Below are 23,666 nucleotides of genomic sequence, written 5' to 3' on the forward strand. Positions count from 1 at the left end.
AGTCACAAGAAAACCGAGTCAGGGATCACAGGAAGAGGTTTCAAAACGGAGGGACAAGCAGAGGTCAAAACCAGGAAATCAATCAAGGATTACACACAGGAGAACAAGCAGAGGTAAAGGCAACAGGTGAACTGGCAAGGACTGCTAAGAGAGGCAGTCTTTTATAGGCCAAGGACAGGTGCTAAGCATCTTGGTGTAACAAGCTTAGCTATAACAGGTAGGAGAAGAATCCAAGTACCACAGTGGCCCCTTTGGTGGAACAGTGGTACAGCAGGCTGGATACATATAATGGCAAAGTCCAACAAAGTTCTTGGCAGACAAGAGCTGCAGGAGGCAAGCAGCATGCTCAAGGGGAATGCTGCAGAGCAGCCGGAAGGCAAATCGTGACAATACAAAGGCAATGTTCTGGAGTCTCTGCCAAACTTGCTAATGTTTTCCCTTTGTGAGATTATTGAAGGGAGGTCCAGGTGACAAGTTCTGAGGGCAGTGGTGCTGTCTATTTCATCATCATGGCCGTGCCCCTGTTGTGTCATATTGTGACTTGCATCATGCTGCAGTGGGGGCAGTGCCACGATTAAGTGATTCAAGCAAAACTGTACCCTTAAACTCAGATCTGGGAGGGTTCCTTGCTTTTCCAGGAGTCCTGGAGACCTTCCAGAAATTCGGAAGATTCCCGGACACTCCAGGAGAGTAGACAAGTGTGGTTTCAGCCCATTTGTCAAGGCGATTGACATACTATACAATTTCCAACAACTTTCTCTCTTTCTCACAGGCTGGGAAAAAGAGAACGGACCTATTGACTTTTGGAGCTAAACCCAATTATTGGGATTCTTGGGCAAATAAGGGTGTTATCAGAAAAGATCAGGGCTTGGTTTGGGCAACTGTAGCATCTGGAAACTGTGGCAATACCAAAACAACTATTGTCTTTCTACTTCTAAATAAAGGCTGATATCACATAGGTACATGTAAGTTTCAGGAGCTGATTGCAACTAAATATAAGTTAGATAAGGATGTAAGTGTGATTCCTGCAGATAAGAATACATCATTACACTTCTTGATGTGCATACATGCAGAAATCTTTGGACAACATTGTGCCGACTGTCATAAAAGGGAGATATCAGCATTTGTGCTGTGTCTCCACAATATTCTGCATTTCTAAATGATCCTGTCTGCAAGTCTAATAAATACAGCAGAACCTTAGAAAGCCTAAAAAAGCTGATAATAAAGAAAATTAGCTGAATGGCAAGGGTTCATACTAAATCAATAGGAAATAAAACGGATACTTTTTTATACTTGATATCCTTGTTCCTGAGCAGCAGAAGCATGAGGGTCCCGCTTCCTAAGATGAACTTCTACAAATTTAGACTTCTTTAATCATAATGCTAAGAACATTCAAGCAAATAGATCACTGCTACATGAGGGGAAACTGTTCCAGCAAAGATAAAAACATGATCTAATGAGAACTCCACTCATCATCATCAGCTAGTTATATACCGCCACAAAATGCCAATGCCCTATTTTCTTATATACAGGGTGATTCAAAAGTCGCAGTACACCCTTTTATTTCAAAAACTCTACAGGAATTTGGCCGATTGGCCGATTTCAAGATGGCGCCCATGTTTGGTACATACCGTAAAAGATAGACCACGTCACCCATACCTTACTGGAGTATTCAGGTTTCCCAATTTCCTGTAGAGTTTTTGAAATAAAAGGGTGTACTGCGACTTTTGAATCACCCTGTATTCTGACAGCAGGGTATCCTGTTCACTTAGTAGATATAGTACACATTAATATCACCCTAATGAGTACTTCTGTAAGCAAGGACATTCCTCTCATTTGATATCATTATTCTACTCTTTAACGGAAAGGCCTCCAACTGCACTTTTGTAAATTAAAGTGATACTTACCCACTGCGAGTGACAAGGCATTGCCTCAGTCCCAGTTTTCTAAAGATGTCCACTACGGTCTCCATGGGTGTGTGGTCAGTGACTGTGAAGGGGCTCAGGTTTAGTATGCGTCTCAGTTTCAGAGGATGAGGGCTGTTAGCTGGAAGTTCTGGGGGGTCTTCTGTGAAGTATATTATTGAGTTGCTCACCACCCCATCTTGTCTTTGTCTGGCATTCTCTGTAAATTAAGCACAACATCCAAAAGACATCATTTTATCAAATCAACTGTATACACTAAGGAAGGAAAGTATTGCACGCATTGTCTAACATGGTTCTGTGATGGCTTGATGAGAAGATCAATTTGCTATTTATATATTTTACACTGTTAGAGGTATCTCTGCTAGAGAGTGTATTTAATTAACAAATTAATATCATGGGGGTTAAATTGTCATAAGATCCTTTGGTCCAATGACCATATGTCACAAATGGACAAAATAGATATAAAAGTCACACTTTGCTATACCATTATACTTTATAAAACCAGACACCTATTTATATGTTTTTTTCCCAGTTATTATATTAAATAATGATTCAATTGGAAACACTGTAAAATATATTTTGCTTTAACAAATCTTTTTTAATATGGTGATAGTTTCCATTAATAGTAATTTAGCTACACAATAAGAGCTTGGTGAATATTCCCTATTTAATAATATTTTAAAAAAAAACTAAAGCCAAACCAGTATCACGTCCACAATCATGTTTATAAACACAACATAATCCGACTGCAGATATATAGGATTCTTCATGAGAGAGTTAAGAATTTGATAGATGAGATTGACCATGTATAAAAATTGTCCTTTCCTCAACATTTTCATTGATATTGTAACAGATGTGAAGGATGTCAGAAAACAAACATCAATGACTGAATTTTTTCTGCTTATCAAGACAAGGGCAATAATGCTGTGAAGCTTCTGGGCCCGCCAGCTGTATAAGGAGCAAAGTCATTTTGTTTCCTGCTTTACAAATGTCTTTTTCTTCTGTTAGGAAGTAGACTTTAAATTATTACTGTTCAGGGACCAAACTGGTTAGCATATAAATAGGTCTGAGAATTAAAACTTTACACACATAGAGAAATGTTCAGAATCACAGCAACATGTAAGATATTACGGTTATGCATTACCATAAATTATATTAAATAATGTAAGGAGTAAAAAAAAAAAAAAGAGACAGTAGGGTCTCCAATGTTATTTAACTATTTTTAAAAAAATGGAAATAGACTTAATTTAATAGCATTTGTATTTTACTCATTGGTTGCCTCACTGAAACAGGTTAGGGGGGACTTTTACAGTATGCCCTACACACAAAATTCAAATAAGCTACACCCTACGGAGAATTTTCAAATTAGCTACTCCCTACAGAGAATATTCAAATTATCTACTCCCTATAGAGAATATTCAAATTATCTACTCCCTATAGAGAATATTCAAATAAGATATTCCCTACGGAGAATTTTCAAATAAGCAACTCCCTACAGAGAATATTCAAATAAGCTACTCTCTACAGACAATATTCAAATAAGCTACTCCCTACGGACAATATTCAATTAAGAAATTCTAATTCTGGAAAATTGCATTGAGATGACAGTTCTTTGTTTTACTCGAGTATTAGGAGTCTGACAATAGCCAATGTTGAGATAGAGTTCCATCCCACAGATATACAGAAGAAGTAAAAGACAGGAAATTATATTTTGTCAGAAGCCAAAAACAAATACACCAACATAGGAGTGGCCTAGTTGTATATTGTATCTAGCAACTAATAAAGGTGTCCCTACCATGTATTATTTAAGGCTGCCTCTATTTCACTCTACACATTGCCCAGATAATCCCTATATTGGGCTGATGAGCCATAATATTTATGAAGAAACATGCTTACTTTTTCATGGAAACTCTGGGACACATGGGAGCCCTTAGATAAAACAGTATGTTTGTAGGTGGGATTGCGTCTCAGCACTGGCCTATGTCATGCCCCAAAAAATCCAGTGGGTAAAATAGTGATTTAAAGGGCAGCCATTTAATTGACATTTTCATATTCTCCTGAGTAGGAGTGGCTTATTTACATATGCTTGACCCATCATTTTGCAAGTAGAGAAGAAAATGGAATGAAAGAAATAAAAACCTAATGTAAAATTTTGTATAAAAATCTTGAAAAAAAAGTTACTATCAAGTGTCTTAAAACTACACTAAAATCCAGTAAAAGGTGGTAGTGTAGGGGCTCCCCACAGTCAAAGCCACAGGGCTGCTCAGTAAAACTATTTTTCCTTGGGCTCCTCCGTTCCTCTTACTGCATAGCTCCCAACATTTAAAATATGTATGTCAGGACATGGCCAAAACTCCTCCTCTGAATCACTTTAGAGGCGTAGCCACATTACAATGGGTGTGGCTATGCCCCATGGGTGTGCCAGCCCCTTCTGAAGTGCTCGGACACTCTCAACACCCCTCCACTCCCCTAATATCACCCTTCAATTGCCACGTGCACGGTGCCTGCAGCACCTGCTCGCCTCCCAACTTCTTGTAAGTCGGGACAAATGTGCCAACACGTGGGACAGAGGGACAATCCCCTTAAATCAGCTGCATGTAAAATATTTGGCTTTTTTAAAAAAAAAAAAAAAATACTGGCTCTTATTTTATTATTTTTGTCCATTGATTCTGTGAATTTAATCAATTTTTATGAACCTATTTAACTAACAAAATTGTTTCCATAAATACACACACTGGCCAATATTCTCAGGTCAGTGCCTGGGGCAGGTAGATGCTGCTCACTGTGTATATCAAGTTTATTCACCATCAATGTCTGACTGACAGAGGTGGTGAAATGTTAAATGAACAGAAGATGATATAACATGCAGAATAATATTTTATTGAGGAGAAGATGAATAGTAAGGTAGTGCTGTATGTATTCTGCCCTGTGACAGGACTGGGCTTTGGTGTGTGCCATATGTTTTGGGCCCGGCGTTTAAAGTATTTGTGGAATTTGTAAAAGATTATATATCCAAAGATAAGCTGACATTTTACATTTAGAAATACTTTTCTATTAATTATTGCAGAATATTGGTACTTTAACCTTGACAGTAGGAGATGTAAGATTTAGGAGAAAAAAATGAAGCTATTGGGATGGTCTGTGTAAAAGTAATATTCATGGTATGCAAAGGTTATGTGTCTAGAGATATCAGCGCTACAAATCTGCTCCGGTAACTCTTACATGCCTGGCCCTATCAAAGACAGCTATTAGTATGCAGGACTAAGTATCCAACTAAAAGGATACAAGACGAATTACCACTTATTTACCTGGTCTAAAATAGAAAATCATTTTGGTCTTATGAATACTGCCCCGTAGACAGCACATTAGCATCAATTCTCTTAATCTTCTTCTTCTGATGATTATTATTATTATTATTATTATTATTATTAATAAACAATCTTTCTTTAATCCTGAATATCTGTCCCTGTCTTGGAGTAATTTACAATTATTATTTCTTTCACACGGGTCTGTAAGGTTCACCACAACACCGTGCAGTGGGGTAAACATTATACTTAAAACAGAGGCATACAAGGACAAAGTAAATGCAGACATGAAAACAAATGGTAGAGCACTGCTGAAACAAGAAGAGCAAGAGTGGCTCACAGTGGAGATTGTGATGTGTACCAGTGTGATTAGTATAGGTGGGAGCAGGGCCGGTGCTAGGGTCCTTGGCACCCTAGGTACATTTTCAAAATCGGCGCCCACCGCCCCATTTTCAAAATCGGCGCCCCCCCCCCCCCCCATCTTTTCTTAGCTTAACTTGCCTCCTCTCTGCTCCGTCTGCTCCCCTCCACTCACTGACACTGTCGGGCCGTGATGATGATGTGCCGGCCCGACAGTCAGTGAGTGGAGGGGAGGAGACGCAGCAGAGAGGCGGCGGTGGTGATGATCAATAGTCCCTCCCCCCCTCCCTGTGGATGTATCTGAAGCTGTGCGGCGGCCGTGAAAGGTATGGTCAGTGGTCGCCGCACAGTTTTAAAGAAATTTTTAATCTGTGGCGCCCTCCAGAGCCCGGCGCCCTAGGCAAGTGCCTAACCTTGCCTAATGGGAGCGCTGGGGCTGGGTGGGAGTAGAGTAAGCTCTAATAAAAGATAGGTTGTCAGAGTTTAAAGATTTGAAGACCAGAGGAGAACCTGATCGGGCGTGGTAGGGAATGCCATAAGCGTATAGTGGCAAAGGAGAAGTCTTGAAGGCAAGAGTGTGTGCTGACCACTTTGCCACATTATCAAATGTAGTTTTGGCTGACAAAAACATTTAAATAATTATTTTTTTTTACTGGCATTTCAGTTGTGTGTTGAACACAGAGATTGTCCTTTTATTCCAATATACTTGATTTACTTTGTAAACACTAAAATGGTTTGATTAAAAGAATTTAAAGAAATAAAAAAAACTTCCTGGCAGTGACCTTAGCAGCCTGACTGGGATCAAGTGGTTTCTCATGTATGTTTATAGAATTATGTTAAATTTGAAAAACAGTTTAAATGTTTGGTCTAAGTTTTTTTTTTGCTTTCTTTGATTGGTTTCATCTTGCGGTATGTGATTGTTCAATGAAACAGGATACCTGATGTGACCTAAGAGACTACACAGAGCATGTCTAGGGCAAAATAAGAATCCACACCCTGTGCCAGTCTCTTTACTGGAATAGTTCATATTTTCAGTGGTCTTCATTTATGCTGATTTCTCAAAGGAAAGACTTTTAAAACACTTTAGTAGCGCACAAACAAATCAAGAATCATAAAGCACCACAACCATAAAGAGCAGACATGGTAATGTACTCAAGACAACAATTAATAGAATTCTTACCCCATGAGTAGGGATGGAGACAGGAGATGATGCAGTATTTTACAATCATATGTAATCTAAGTAGAAAGCCATATATTGACTTTAACCAAACTACCTCATTCCATGACGGTTCAAGTTCTGTGGTTCTGGAAATAAAACAATCCAGAATCGAAGATTTAGCCGACAAAGGCATCTAAACCTTTTGGACCATTAGTAGTTAACTTGAGAGATGAGTGGAAAAATACTTCTCTCTGTAAATTCACCTTTCTGCTCCATCTTCTTCCTGGCTTTCTCATATTCTACCATCGTCCTGCTCAGTGGCGCACGCAGGGGGGGTTTCTGAGTCTCTAGAATCCCCCCCCTGCGCTAACTAAGTGGCCACTGTCCTATACAGCAGCCGCGGCGCTGCCAAAGAAGCGTCCGCGGCGGTGCTGTAGTGTATACAGCACCGCCGCAGACGCTTCTTAGACAGGACAGCGCTGGCGAAACAGAGCTGCTGCGCATGCGCTGGCGCATGCGCAGCAGCTCTCTCTCTGGTTTTTTTTGGGGTCGGCGGGGAGAAAACCCCCCGACAATCCTCCGTGCGCCCTTGCTGCTTAACAGTTCTCCTAACGCTTGTTCACTGAACACTGAACCACTTGCATACATATGCAATGTTTGTTTCTAGAAGAGATCTGTAACAGATTTTCATTATTAAAAGTAAAACCTGATATCACTTGAGCCTCACCAGGGATATGCTGAGGATCTTTAAAATATTAATGTAGAGCTAACAAAATAAACTCATTTATGTGTATTTGCATGAATGGTTTCATTTATGTTACATGTGATACTGAAATATATATAAAGTTATTGTACAATTTTGTTTTTCTTTTTAGAAATATTTATGCGTGACCAAATCCTTTGTAAGAATTGGAATATAAAAATCCAAAATACTGATTTACCTGAGATGTTATTGAGCAGCATACAGAGATTTGCCTGCAGCAGCTAAAATTACAGATATAATTTCAACATTTAGGAGGTCCATTAAGTTTAATTTCAATATTTAAATTAGGGTTTGGACTACCTCCTCTGCATGGGGTGCAACCACTACAGGGCCCGGAAGTAAGGAGGTCCCAGCACTGACTGGCAATTGGCGAAACAACTGTTTTTTTTCCTTTTATTGCTACAGCAAGCAGACTCTAATAAAATAAATAGGATCTGTGATTATATGCAAGTTTTCAGAGGCACAAACAAGTAAACATACATTAGGTCAAACTCAATAACTTACTTATGGCAATTATAAGTTCTCTCCTCTGGGCAAAGCCAATAAGACGCTCAGAGTCTCTGGATACCACGACAGGGAAGCCATTATAATCTGTGTCTTTGATAAGAGTCTCCACATCTTCTACGGTCATGTTATCCTGGGTAAGAACAGAAAGGGATGGCTCACCACGACGAGGCCTCATGACATCTGTTGCCAGTGTTCTGTGGGTGAACTCATCCTTTACATCTAGAAATGGGTATCCATTTAAATGGATGTGCGCTTCATAAATTCCTTCTTTTCCAAATGCATCGGCTACCCATTTACTTGTTACAGCAGCTGCCATTAGTGGTACAATGTACTCTAGACCACCCGTTAGCTCGAACATGATAACCACCAAGGAAACAGTCATCCTAGTAACGCCACCTATCAATAAAAAGAATACTTTATTTTACTGAAAACATTAGTGTGTTGTATTAAGCATTTATTGAATCTTGAGTAATTAGTCATTTCTTGAACAGAAAAAAAAGTTCTCAAAAAGTAATAAAGCTGGCCACACACATGGCTATTTAGTCATTTTGTCTGATCTAGACCAAATTAGGCTGAAATCTGCATCTGTATATCATAACACCAGCAATCTAGACCAAAATGTACAGTGGTTAGACAATGAATTAAGAATTTTTAAACTTTTTTTTTTCTTTTTTTAATTTTTGTACTACAAAAATAGTAAATATATAGTAATATGTTTTGATTTATAGTGTTCAACAAAATTGTAACAGAGAACTAAAAATTGCCAGGAAAAACGTTTAATGATGACGTGGAAGGAAGTAGGAGTTAGCGAATCTTTAAAAACAGTTCGGAGGCATCTTGCAAAGTTTGGGTTTAGAGCTTGTTGACCAGTCAAGAAGTGGACACCAGCAATCAGGAAAAAAAAAGCCTAGCATGGGCCAATAAATAAAAAAATAAGTTTATATAAAGTATTAAATATGTGTATTTTCCATAATTTTATCAACATTTTACAAGAAACAAAAAAAATTCCTAATTCATTGTCTTGTAGTTTAGATTTTAATCATGAGTGACCACATTCTGCTTATCTTATTGTGTTCATTGAAGCTTCGATGGGTGCTAAATAAGTTGTAGTACCCAGAAAATTGTGGTACCCAGCATACTGATTTTAATTAGGCAGTCAATTTATATCATTATTGGAATTACCCTTTAATGCATTTATAAATTATTTTAAGTGATGGTCAAGGAGCATGATGTTCATAAAAATAACGTTATTGATGTTTAACAATGAAATAAGCAAAGGTATCATATTTACATTAACATACAAATGTAAGTTAGAAATAGTAATAATTACATGTTCACAATGTGTCAGAAAATGCTTCTGTTACATAGACTGCCAGTTTCGGGGTTCATTAAATCATTTAACAGATTCTCTTTTTACCTTTTGCAATATTCAGTTTATACTTTTGGAGCTACATTCACCACTAAATGGTGAAAACCTAGCCGCAGGCAATATCCTCACTCTTGCTAACTACAAGAACATCGCTGTCCGTTCTTAAGTTGGAAAAATTCTACCTTCATATGACATACTAAGAGCTGTGAGCCTGTGTCTGTCTAAGTGGCAGCCATATTTTGTAACCTCCAGAGAGATTTTGAAAAAGAGACATTAATTTGTAAAAGGACAGCTAAAATCGTATGCACTTTTAAAATGCCAAAGTTTTCCTTAACTTACTAGTTAAGGAAAACACGTGGGGTTGCAGCATTAAATGCTGAAGTGTACTGTGTTTCTAAAAAGCTGCTTTTTAAACTATGTCAATGGGCTTTAACCAATCCAATTAATATTACATTACTGTACCCAGGCAGGCTGCAGCTCCCACCATAGCGTACAGCCCTGGAGTGACACAATCTGCCCCTGGTCTGCACCAGCTGCTAAAGATGATCCAGTCATGGTGGTAATAAGCCAGTTGCTCCACTCCAACTCCAACTATACGACCAGCTATAGCTCCAACTGCTATGCTAGGAATAAATAAACCAGATGGGATCTATAAAAAACAAACAAATAATGAAATTATCTGCTTTGGTAAAATACAATGAGCTAAATTATATGTATTATTTTGGTACAATTAAACTACCAAGACATCACCATATATAAAAATAGTATAAAACATTAAGGTACTGCAGAAATAATTTAAAAAAATCTGTAATAACCACAATGTATTTAAAATCAACTTATCATTTCTATTTTGTTTCTGTGAGAGGTATTGTTTTCTAAGAAGAAGATTGGTGTAGACCAATGATTAGTTGTTGTTTATTTTATTATTATTGGAGTAACAAAGCAAAACATAAAGTGCAATCCATATCATACAAAACATATCAGAAAAAAAGAAAAAGAACAATGACCTATATTTGCGATCCTAAAAAAGAAAATGGAAACTACACCCGAGCATGATAATTAAACATTACATATAGCATGTTCGAGTTACAGCCAACTTTCCAGGTATAACCTAAAACTAACGAGTCTCATAAAGTTTCCAAACAAGACAGGAATATACAAAAATCCAACCCATATATACAATAACAAGAATTAAAAAACAACAAATCCAATGGATAAAGAAAGAAATTGCCAAGGCATAACATAGATGAATAGCAGCTCAAACTGTATCATCTAGTAATATTAGAGGGTCCCCTAACAGCCAGGGTGTTTCATACCAAGCAGTATGCTTACAACAGTAGTGTATTGTATGTTGTATAGAATATAGTAAACTAGAAATAAGGCTTTCCCATATTATGAAAGTAATATGATAATATCATAATATGAGATTCTTTATGTAATGATGCCTGCATCCTGAATACAGAAAATAATTTTGTTTTAAATAGAGACAAAGTAGAGGGTTCATAGTATATCCATGATGCAATATACATTTTCTAGCCACTGAAGAAGTATGTAGTAATTTTCTACCACCTCTAGACATTTTCAAAGAGGAGTCAATCACTCCCAAGGTAGCCCATTGATAGTGGAACATAGTTCAGGAGATGGTTGGAGGCATAAATCTGAATTTGTCTCCAAAAATTTTTAATTCAGGGACATTCCCACATACAATGCATGAAGGAGGCTCCCGAAGAGCCACATTTCAAGCATACAGTCAAGCATCAGTGTTGTTTAGTCCCACAGCGTACCACCTTTGAGGGGATAAGTAACCATGATGGTAAATATATAAGAACATCTCCCTATAGGAACTGGCCGAAATCACTGAGCATGAATAAGATAAGGTTTTAAGAAGATGATCTATAGAAATATCAGGAAAAATCACAAGTCATTGAGATAACCCCATGGAGATGCAGTATGATCAAGTGGCATACGAAGGATTTTATAATGAACAGAAATCGCTCCCAGAGTGCAGAGAGTAGACAGCATTGAATCAAAATCATTAAACCAATCATGTGGAGATAGCATTTTACAAACTGTAGTATTGTAATGTCTGGTCTGAAAAGAGGCAGATCTATGTGTCCCTGGTAACCCGTACTTTTCCAAAAATTAAGCAGTTGTCATAGGTTTATGCTACTTGAGATCAATCATAGAGCGGACAGATTTTACACCTAATCCACTCCACCCTGAAAGAGGATAGGAAGCTCTGCTCCCTTGAAAAGCTGATTTTTTTTTTTTAAAAAAAGGCAAGAACAAGGACTGGTGGCTATTAAGATGACTTTTGTTCCGGACAGCTTTCAATGTCGTCCATGTGGACCTTTATAAAGGGATATCCAGGATTTCCTGAGATGGTTCAATCTTATATACATGATGGAAAGAAATAAGATATAATTAGTTAATTAGAATAGAGTTGTCTAAGAGAACATTAGTATAAGAACTTGTGGAATGTAGCCAATCCCGTATAATTTGTGATATACTAGCATAGTTATACAATTTAAAATTAGGAAGGTTAACACCCCCATCGGATGTTGAAGCTTAATACAGCTAATACGTGGGCATTTATTATGCCAAATAAATTTGCAGAACCTACCATTAAGAAGCGACTCATCAGCTTTAGTTACAATTATAGTTAAGATTTGAAGAGGATATAGTAATTTTGGAAAACTAATCATTTTCAATAATCTGATACGGGCCGAATATAACAAGGGAAGATGAGGCCAACCATTAAGTTCTGCCAAAACCCTTTTAATAGGAGGTCTCATATTAATAGAATACAATTGATACATGTCTTTGGGAAGTTGAACTCCGAAATAAGTAAGGGTCGAATCCTCCAGTAGAAGCTCACGAAACACTCTGAATACACACAGTAAGAGTGTCAGAGTTCCCGCACTGCTCCTAGGTGCCGGGGAACGGCCGCCTGCGTGTCTCCCTGCTCGCGTCCCATTGCCTAGCAACGGTACGCTGTTCTGGATGTCAGCTCCCCTCAAAGCGCACATGCGTATTTCAGGCGCGGCCCGTAGCCAGGCAATGGGACGCTTTCTCTGTGGCTCCTTCGGCGGTCAGCTGTGCTCTGACTGCCAAAATCCTCATCCCCCAATCAGGAGCCATTTCCTCCAATTTAGGTCTCCTTGCCAGAGTATTGGTTCACCAGTCTCCAGTGTTCCAGTGTCCTTCTCCCTGTTCTTGTTTGTTACTTATCGTTTCTGACCTCTGGCTTGTTTTCTGACCACCCCTTTGGCTTTGTGATTCGGTACCTCATTGTCCAGCAGTTCCTGACCTCGGCTGACTCTGACCATTCTTCTAGGATTCCCCCTCATACCTCGCCTCTGCTGTCTTACTCTCACCAATTCTGCCATCATGTGTATACTCCATTGCACTGGTGACAAGCTGGGAGAACCACAAACTTCACACCTCACACAGCCAAGCCCATACCTCCTTGTGGAAGCAAAGTGCCTGTGTTCTGAGTATATGCACAGCTTAAAGGGCAGTGGGGAGAAGTACTGGTATATCATGCACATACCGCCCCACTTCAACCACTGTTACAGACTCATTCTTTTTAGAAGGTTGCAGATCTGTTTGGTGATGGCAGGCACCATCCCCGCACATTCTCCGTGTGCTGGGAATGGTTCGTCTTACACTTCCTGCCTAGCAACGGGACACTCTCTCTCCCCAGTCGAGCACCCAGAAGGTATATGCACATTTGGTGCCGCATCCAATTGCTAGGCAACAGGACGCTCTCTGGTTCATATCTCGGCGTTCAGTGATGTACTGATCGGTGAATAACTCTCTGGCCTATCAGGCCATACTACTCCCTATTTATAGGAGGCTCTGGCACCACTAGGGTGCCAGAGTATTAGGTCAAACCCTATCTCCAGCATTCTCCCTGCCTCGGCTGTCTTACTCTCGCCAATTCTGCCATCCTGTGTATACTCCATTGCACTGGTGACAAGCTGGGAGAACCGCAAACTACACACCTCACGCAGCCAAGCCCATACCTCCTTGTGGAGGTCTCTGGTGAATACCGGGGGTGCGTTAGACTCTGCGCCTCTCAATCTAGTTGTGTCAATACCAGTCAGTGGTTATTTCAGTACTACAAACATGACAAAGAGGCACTGTTGATGCAGGAAAGTACAGTGCAGTATAAGAGTTCACAGATCCAGAAAGTCACACTGTGGCTCCAATGAAGCTCTGCCCTCACTAACTCATGGTGGAGGCTCTCCCTAAATTTCCAATGGCCCCACGGCCCTGCACCCACTGCCTCCTCAATTCCCCCCCCAAAAGAATCCATCAATACTTACCTCCTTGCTTATCTGTTCTGCAAGCAAAGTGCCTGCGTTCTGAGTATATGCACAGCTTAAAGGGCAGTGGGGAGAAGTACTGGTATATCATGCACATACCGCCCCACTTCAACCACTGTTACAGACTCATTATTTTTAGAAGGTTGCAGATCTGTTTGGTGATGTCAGGCGCCAGCCCCGCACATTCTACGTGTGCTGGGAACGGTTCGTCTTCCTCTTCCTGCCTAGCAACGGGACACTCTCTCTCTCTCCCTGGTCGGGCACCCAAAAGGCGTATGCACAATAGGTGCTGCATCCCATTGCTAGGCAACAGGATGCTCTTTGGTTCATATCTTGGCGCTCAGTGATGTGCTGACTGGTGAATACCTCTCTGGCCTATAAGGCCATGCTACTCTTTATTTATAGCATGTTCTGGTGTCAATAGGGTGCCAGAGTATTAGGTCAAACCCTATCTAAAGCATTCTCCCTGCCTGTTCCACTTGTGTTTGGCTCTAGACCCAGCTTGTCTCCTGACCTTCTATTTGGATTGTGATTTTGGCTCATTCTTACCGCTCTGTTTCTGACCCCTGGCCAACCCTGACCATTCTCTGGATACCCTTTTGTACCTCGCATCCTGGCTCGTTCTGACTTGGATCATTTGACTACTCTTACTTCACCTACCGCTTCGCTGGTGACTGTCTAACCCACGACCTGTACACCACTTCCAGCCAGGTCCATACTTCCTTGCGGGGATCCCTGGTGAACCAAGGGATGCATTAGACTCCGTGCCTCCCTGTTCAGTTGTGCTAATACCAGCAAGTGGCCTTATCAGATTCTCTGTTCATGACAGCTGATTTCTAATATCCATATAAATCACAGTAGGCAATGCGTATTCCCATATATAACAAAGTAAAATTTTTTAAACATAAACATAAGTAAATTGCAGGATTAATTTATTACTGTTGGATATTTTTCTGTTACTTTCGGATAATAGCCAATTGACACGTTTGATAACTAAATAATCATATGAGGGCCTTGACATTGGAGAGACTCATCTACAGGAGATGCATTAACATTGGTAGATGAGCTTATCCCAATATAGCTATATTGAGCACAACATTTTCCTATGTATATATATGCTGACACACAGTGATTTATATATTACAATTTATCTATTGCTGTATTGTTGAGTGCTGGACTATATTTTGTTTTCCCATACTCAGTGGTCTTAATTGTTCTGGCAGCACTTTCTCAAATGATTTTATTCACTTGTACACTAGTGTTGCCTTATACCTAGCTTTTATCTATTAGCGACACTATCAAGTTTTGCCTTACACCTGGCTTTCTGATGCAGGGCTTTCCCACCATATCAACACGTCACAGGCACTTTCAATGGGGTGTCCTTTACATATTCTAGATGTACAAAGTAAACAAAAACACAGTCCTATGCATATAATCCATAATATAAATGAGGGTTTAAAGAGCAGTCAATTTTAAGCAAGCAGCATATTTCTAGTTTAGTAAGGGGGAAAGTAGACAGTGCTCTGACAAATTTGTTTTAAATCACTAATTTGTGATTTTTCATCTATTAAAAGGTGGTAACTTTTTCTTACATTTTATTGAAACCAAATACTACCCAGCACTTAATATCCAATACAAAAGACCCTCCAGTTCACATTTTTTGATTGCAATTAATTGTAAAACGAACATAACATTAGCCAGCAGACTTACCTTCATACCAAATGTAAATATAGTAATTATGATTTTAAAAACAAGAGCTAATGCCAGTTGCCACATTGCAGTATAAACACCATGACCGGCCGGTCGGTCCGGTATGTCATCCACAGGTCTGGTCATGTTGCTATCATTGATGTAGTCACAGAGTTGAGAAGACTCCAGAGCTCCACAGTCATTGAAAAGCTCTGAGATAAGCTCACTTGTGCTCCTTCGCGTGTACGGGTTTGGGTAAGCTATAATGGCCGTGATTGCTGTTATGGCAATAACTTCCAGTACTGGGTACTTGCCAAGGCTGGTGGTCTTACGCCGGCGGCACCAAGCAATGTTACAGCGGATGAAAAGGGTTCCCCAAAGTCCTCCAAAGACACCAAGGAGGATAAATGGAAACAGTTCTGCCATGTACCAAGGAGTGTGATATTCCACATAAAACAGAACCAGGCGACTGTTTCCAAATGGGTTAATTGATCTCAGAGTAAAGGCAGCAACAAGGGCAGCAAAAAATGAACGCCACAGGGTTTTTAGAGGGAAATAGTAGCTGACCTGTAAAAAAGCAAATAATAATAAGCGACGATGAGAAAACATTTTTCTAGACATTTGAGAAATTAGCTGCATATATACGCAAGTTCAGAAGCAGCTAGATTGTCAGTACTTGCTCTGTATGAATAGAATTCAGGAATTTATAAAAGTGAAGTAATATGTATCAGAGGGAAATAATGCAGTTCACTTCCCTCTGCATCTAATGGAATCGAGTTCATTTAAGTAAGACCTAAATATACAACTCATTTCTTAAATGCCTAGAAATGTTATATATATGTATATAATAAATATATATATATATATATATATATATATATATATATATACACACACACACACACATACACACACACACATACTGGTGCTGTCTAGCAAAATTCAAATTCGATATAGGAAGGCATAAGTGGGCTAAAAAACAGATAAAAGAAAACTGTCCAGGGACAACCTGCACATATGGGAACCATAACAATGGGATAACACAGCTATATTATCGAAACCTGATAAGACAGCCAAAAATTAAGGGAATGTGTGAAAGTGCTGTGAAGCCAAGGGTGCCACACTCACACTCCATAAAAATTTAAAGAATGCAAAATGCTCCATAAGGCAGATACAGTCATCCACCATAAGAGGCCAAAATAAATCAATATACCGCCATCTAGTGGCTATATGTAATCTGACATACATATTGATAGATAAGTTGATTGGAATTTCTATCCTGTCCACCAACCCAGGGACTTCATTCACTCTGCTCCAAAGTGGAGTCAACTTAGGTAAAGGCCACAAAATCGCCAAAAGGTGCAATGCTCATTACAACTAAGAATATACAGGTTATATTATAGGGGATATACAATTTAATTCAGGTCAGCCCTCTAGGCGCTCCTTGCCACTAGTTAATAGGAGGTTAAATGTAATAGAGTGGATTGTTAAGTACAGTAAAGTGGATATTTATATATACAGTGTATTTGATACAGCTTATACTGTCATACTTTCTGGATTGTTTTGCGTGTTCTTGTATTGTTATTACGTTAATGAAAACAAAAAACATTAAGAAGTAATAAATAAATAAAATGTACAGCTGCACAGGTGTAAAAAGGAAACATTTTATTATCTTATATCGGTCAGCTGTTCCAAAAATAGTTCTAGGACACAGTAAAGATTAATTTGTGGTCTATTATTTGTACTACAGCCTATATTTAGCAATTTTGGTGCTTAACATAGAATTTACTGTTATGCAGTAGTATCATTCAGTTACTAGAAGGAGATAATCTAGCAAAATGCATTTTTATGGTTAGATAACATGTATTCTAAGTTTAGTAAGAATGTCATTTCGCAGTTCGAAATTATTATTAAGTACTGCTTTCATTTTAAATTGTCAGTGGCAAGCAAAAACACAATGGTTTGGAACCTTGAACTCAAATTCCAGAGAAGTTAACATTTTTGAAAAAAACCCAAAACAAAACTGTACCTCTTCCAGGCTAAAAAGCACACCACCAATCGGGGCTCCAAAAGCAACAGAGACCCCTACAGCAGCTGCGGCTGAAAGCACCTGTAAAACAAATAATTCAGTGTTAAGGAAAATCTGTAAAAAATAAAATAAATTCAACACTTTTTAAAACATAACTTACTTCCCTCCTCTTTCCTTCATTCTTGCTATACTTGGAGAACAAACTGCTGAATAAGTTGCCACAGCAACAGGCAACATGCACCGAGGGTCCTTCTTTGCCGAGACTCAGTCCCGAAGACACTACGAGCACCAATGTCACTGTTTTTATTAACAGTGTCCACTTTCCTAGATAACCCCTTATTATGAAACCACTGAGGATGGTTTTTATCTGGAAGAAAAGAAACAGAAGACTAGAATTGGCTGAAGATCTAAAATTTCTAAATATTGTATACACTACAATTTTTTTAATAGACAGGTTTACATTAACTGCAAATAACTAATATAGAAACAACATCTCCAGTATTTTAATTCAACTTACTCAATAGTAAATAAAACTATCTGCTATATGGGATGTTACATCCTTTCTTTTACTTTGTGGACATCCCCACAGTATGTGTGGCACTAATCAGCGGTGTTTGGCTCTTTAAGGTGTTAGCCACTCCCCTCTATAACGAACCATTCCATGTATACGCTGTCTGGGAGCCCACATACCCCATTCCCAAGTTAAATGTTCCTGTACAGAAACATCAATCTTCCATGTGAGACAGAGGAAAGCGCTTTTAGCACAGGCAGTCTGCAACCATAATAGCGTTTTTAAGGAGATGGAGTGTGGAATATATTGCATAGCTCCCAGCATTCAAAATCCCGGAAGTGGCAAAAAATAATCCTCACACCGCCCGCACAAATACCGCCCAGTTACGCTCTAACTCAGCCCACAAATGCCCATTTTTGTTCAAAACCCCAATTCTTTCCCATTAAGCCGCGGCTGTGCCGGGAATCAGGCCGTCCCGCTAAAGGAGGGACAGGTGGGAGGTATGATGTTGTATGTGACTATATTAGTCCTATTTAATCAGGTGCCATATTTACTACACACCTTCAGTACTGGCTCTCTCCTCCCCATGCTCACAGATATAGTGGATCAGTGGTGAAATACAGGCAATAATGGGCTCCACTTTAATCTGCTTTCTGAGAATCATAAACAGACAGACTTCTAAAGGTCAATGAGAAAGTAAAGGTATTGTAAGTAAAATGCTTTACAGAGACATTAATAAAGTGTGGTTAGCATTTTTATATGGTACTAATTTCTGGCACTGGCCAACACAAGCATTTCTAGATTGGTGCATGAACGTTGCTTCATTTTGAAACGAATTTCACACATTTTGTTTATACAGCACAGAGCCGTAACTAGACATTTTATTACTCTGGGCGAAACAGTACACTGGTGCCCCCCCCCCCTCTTTCCCCACGATGTACCTTTATGGGAGTAGATGCTGACTCTCGGCGGTTAAGCATCGCCAGTGTCTTCTGCCTGCTGGTGTCTTATGCTCCGTTGCTGCTCAGACGGATCCTGAAATATTGGGGTCCTTTTTGGAAAAGAGATTGTGATGACTCACCTCCTATAAAGTTGAGCAGTGAGTGAAAAATCTCCCTCCCACAACAAGACAGACATTAAATCCGTAGGTTTTTCTGTTTAAAAACAGGCCTCCTTCCACCCAATCAGCTCCAGATTTTAATTAATAGCATTTACAGTTAATGTCTATTTCCCTCCATATAGCCCCGACATCAAATTACTAGCACCCACGTTTAATAAATAAGCCTCCTTCCCCCCAACCAGTCCCAACATTAAATTAATAACATTCCCATTTAATAAACAGACATACCCCATGCATCAGCCCATACATTAAATTAATAGCATCCCCAGTTAACAAACCAAATTATTCCCCTCTATACCCAACATTAAGTAAAAAAAGCCTCCATATTTAGCAAACAGACTCTCACCAGCCCGACATTAAAATATTAACATTTCCATTTAATATAAATGCCTATTTCCCCCACCAGCAAATTATGGCTTATAAATTTCCCAACATTTAACAGTAATTACTATTATATAATTCATATTTTACTGATATTTTACATTACTTATGTTTTCATAGTATGCATCATATATTTATGTACCCTCCTTCTCTCCAACCCCCTGCACCTCCTTCTATTCTCTCCAGACCCCCTCCCCCCCTCCGGACTCCCTCCTCACTAGACCCCTCACTCCTCTACAGACCGCCCCCCTCCATACACCCTCCTCACCAGACCCTTCACTCCTCCCCTCCAGACCCCGCCCCTCCCCCCGATTCACTCCAGACACCTTCCTCCCCAGACCCCTCACTCCATCTCTCCAGACCCCCCCCAATTCACTCCAGACCCCCTCCTCACTAGACCCCTCATTACTTCTCTCCAGACCCCCTAATACACTCCAGACCCCCTCCTCACCAGACCCCTCACTCCTTCTTTCCAAACCCCCCCATTCACACCAGACACCCTCCTCACCAGACCCCTCACTCCTTCTTTCCAAACCCCCCCATTCACACCAGACACCTTCCTCCCCAGACCCCTCACTCCATCTCTCCAGACCCCCCCCCATTCACTCCAGACACCTTCCTCCCCAGACCCCTCACTCCATCTCTCCAGACCCCCCCATTCACTCCAGACACCTTCCTCCCCAGACCCCTCACTCCATCTCTCCAGACCCCCCCCAATTCACTCCAGACCCCCTCCTCACTAGACCCCTCATTACTTCTCTCCAGGCCCCCCAATACACTCCATACCCCCTCCTCACCAGACCCCTCACTCCTTCTTTCCAAACCTCCCCATTCACACCAGACACCCTCTTTACCAGACCCCTCACTCCTTCTTTCCAGACCCCCCCCCATTCACTTCAGACACCCTTCTCACTAGACCCCTCACTCCTCTCCAGAACCCCCATTCACTCCAGACACCTTCCTCACCAGACCCCTCACTCCATCTCTCCAGACCCCCCCATTCACTCCAGACACACTCCTCACCAGACCCCCTCACTCCATCTCTCCAGACCCCCCCCATTCACTCCAGACACACTCCTCCCCAGACCCCTCACTCCTTCTCCCCAGCCCCCTCCCCCTATTCACTCCAGACACCCTACTCTCCAGCCCTTGCTCCTGTCCTCTCCAGACTCCTCACCCCATTCTCTCCAGCCCCTTCTTCTCACCAGCTCCTGCAGTATTTTACTTACCTGAGCTTCTCTTCTTCTTTCTGCTATCTTTTTCCTGTGTCCTTCTTCCTTCTGTGTCGGCTCCTCATCGCCTGTGTTCTGACATCGTCCTGATGTAATTATTTATACGTCAGGACGCTGCAGGAGCAGGAAGCCGGCACCCTCCTCCTTGCGCTAGCCAGTGTCTGTCTTTCTATGGGCAAAGTAGTCCTATGGTGCTGCCACCGCAGGACTACACTGCCACTTCATTAGTGGGGATTTGATATGTAATAGGCTGGCGGGTGTTGCACCTCCACTAGGCCTTGCTCCATGGTTGGTCGCACCCCCCGCACCTCCCTCGTTACGGCTCTGATACTGCAATTGTGACGTGGCTGTTAATTTTTGGGTTTTAAAAATTCTAACGGTTAGTCTTGTCCTGTGAATATACAAATGTGTTTATTGCCTATCAGGGGCAGGCTGGGATGGGCCGGTCCCATATTGGGCTACCTTAGGCTGGGTCACTGAGCCACCTGCATTTTATTTTCCTTTAAAATGTCCCCAAGTAGAGTCTTGCCCCCTAGGCTAAAATTTGTCAGCCCTCTCCTGTTGCCTGTATAGCTTTGCCTGCTTCAAGCAGTAGTCTCTAGTATCACAGCACCTAAAGTGGTTGGTTAAGTCTCTAAGATGAATGATTATAACTTTCCTATAGTTGGCTATGCCATACCATGCAGTGGACGGTTAATAAGATGTGTTGTTTATTAAATTAATTAGATCTACGGTACCTTGTGTGTTAATCAGGAGTTACATGAACCTCCCTCAAGTGTATTAAATCATTTACTGTGAGATTTCATTGAACAGAACAGAAGGACTTAGACGATTATGGGAAAATGGTTACATGTTGACAGTTATCATAATCTTACCTCAGGAATTCCAGAGCCACAAGCATAAGGAGCAAATACTCTAACCAGGGAAACAGCCAGGAAGGCAAACGTCAAAGCCCACATAATATAAAGAAAATAATTTAAAATGTATGCGCTGGCACCCTGAAAAAAACAAAACAGTGAAAATGGCAGAATGTTACTCATACTGACAGGAGAAAATATTTCCACATAAATACACATCAGGATCTGAGTGACCTAGGCTCTACTGCCGATCTTTTCTCATGCTTGCCCTCCTTGCATTATATGCAGCCCTGCAGGTCTATCCTGTTTTCTTCCACCACTCCCCCTCCCATCAGCACCTATGACTACCCTAATGACTTGTCATACTGTCTTCCTTCCCCGCCACCACTACCTACCACACACATTCTCATTGATATAGGGTAGTCACTAACACAGGAAGTAACCCTGGCCATGAAAGGGTTGATTGAGCATAAGACGTGTCCAATGAATTCCCAGCATGCTTGTGTATTCAACGCTTTGTGATAGATTGTTAAAATCTTTAATGAATCCATCAGTTACTCTCTCTTCAATCAGACTCTGCATAATGTGATACTTGAGACTGAATACTGTGGGACGTTTAATTCGGAATGCTAAATGAAACGAAGAAAGCAACAGAAGACATATTCTTAGAGCTTTTAAGGTTGAATAAAGTGTGTGTGTGCACATACATATACATGTGGTATGTTATTATTCTTCATTTATATATAACAACCTATTACAAAGCAATGTACAATCACAGAAAGTTTATTCATTCAGTCCCTACCCCAGTGGAGCTCACAAGCTATATAACCTATAACAGACACACTCACTAGGGTCAATGTTGATGTGAACATTTACAGTGCATATTATAGTAGCCTACTCTCCGGAATATATGGGAGGCTCCCCAATGCAGGCACTCTCCCGGATCCTGTAGGGAGGAAGGGCCTAATGTCCGTGCAATGCCACAAATCGCAACAGGGGTTGGTGCTATGGTAATGTAATAGCATCATCACTCCCCCTCCCACACTTGTCAGTTGACCTCCCCATGAATAGAAAAATTAGCAAGTATGACGCAAGTAAGGGTCTACCATGTGGACTGCAGATGAAATGCACTTCCAAATGCATATTGTTTAAATGCTTTTTCACTTGTGGATTGCACAATGTCAGTGGGTAACCAGCCTGAAGTAGGAGGCTTTTAAAACATAAAACACACTTTGCTTCCCCACATACACGCTTGATGTAACGATCGATGAAAAAAAAATATTTGTTCATATATGAAGCATGAAGGTAAATGCTTTGATCAGATAATTTATTTATTACCAGTTATTTATATAGCAACTACATATTACACAGCACTTTACATAGAATATTTTGTCATTAACAATTGTCCCTAGCACAGTGGAGCTTAACACACACACCTTAATTTAGTCAGGACAAATTAACCTACTTTGTCTTTGGAGTGTGGGAGGAAACCACAGCACCTTAAGGAAACACACACAAACATGGAGATAACATACAAATTCCACAACCCACCTTGACTGTCCACTGCAGTTATATATAAAAACAAAAAGTGTGTGTTACCTCCTGACCCACTTAAAAACAGCAATCCATTTTTTTGCAGGTGGGAAAAAAAGCTCAACAGCAAATATTAGCATGCCAGTTATGTTTGTTCAAAATTTCTGTGACATCACAGGCCATACATATGTGTCTAAATACACTAGTTTACAGAGAGCATTTATTAACTAGGAGACTGCAACTGAGTCAGTCTAAATTCTCCACAGCACAAGGGTGATGTAAAATAAAGATTTTAGGACATGGATGCAATAGATATTGGAGAAATGTATGTATGTATATACACTTAGGGCCACACTTGCAACTAGGAGCAAATCCAGCGAAAAGATGCATATTTACAACAGGACAAACCATGTTGTGATGCAAGGGGTGCATATTATTTTTTTTCCATGCAGAGAGCATATTGTTTGCTTGCATGTATCTCTCAAATACTGAGCAGTATTAGTTTAACACTGATGTATAATTGAGCTAGGATGCACCCCCTTTGCAAATTTAAATCTGTCCACACATTTGAAATTTGCAAACCCTGCAGTAATAT

General features: G+C 40.3%; 1 protein-coding gene across 1 annotated transcript in view; it reads right to left on the bottom strand.

Moving 5' to 3' along the window:
• The window catches only part of CLCN4 (chloride voltage-gated channel 4), a 57,412-nt gene that overhangs the window by 7,075 nt on the left and 26,671 nt on the right, over positions 1-23,666 (bottom strand). Inside the window, exons 6-12 of the mRNA XM_075196453.1 lie at positions 21,557-21,679; positions 17,598-17,804; positions 17,438-17,518; positions 15,430-15,975; positions 9,851-10,037; positions 8,017-8,415; positions 1,908-2,124 (exon numbers count right to left, since the gene is read on the bottom strand). Of these exons, the coding sequence (XP_075052554.1) occupies positions 1,908-2,124; positions 8,017-8,415; positions 9,851-10,037; positions 15,430-15,975; positions 17,438-17,518; positions 17,598-17,804; positions 21,557-21,679 (1,760 nt within the window). The remainder of the gene's footprint in view (positions 1-1,907; positions 2,125-8,016; positions 8,416-9,850; positions 10,038-15,429; positions 15,976-17,437; positions 17,519-17,597; positions 17,805-21,556; positions 21,680-23,666) is intronic.

The sequence above is a fragment of the Mixophyes fleayi genome, chromosome 2 (genome assembly GCF_038048845.1).
Source record: "Mixophyes fleayi isolate aMixFle1 chromosome 2, aMixFle1.hap1, whole genome shotgun sequence".
NCBI lineage: Eukaryota > Metazoa > Chordata > Amphibia > Anura > Limnodynastidae > Mixophyes > Mixophyes fleayi.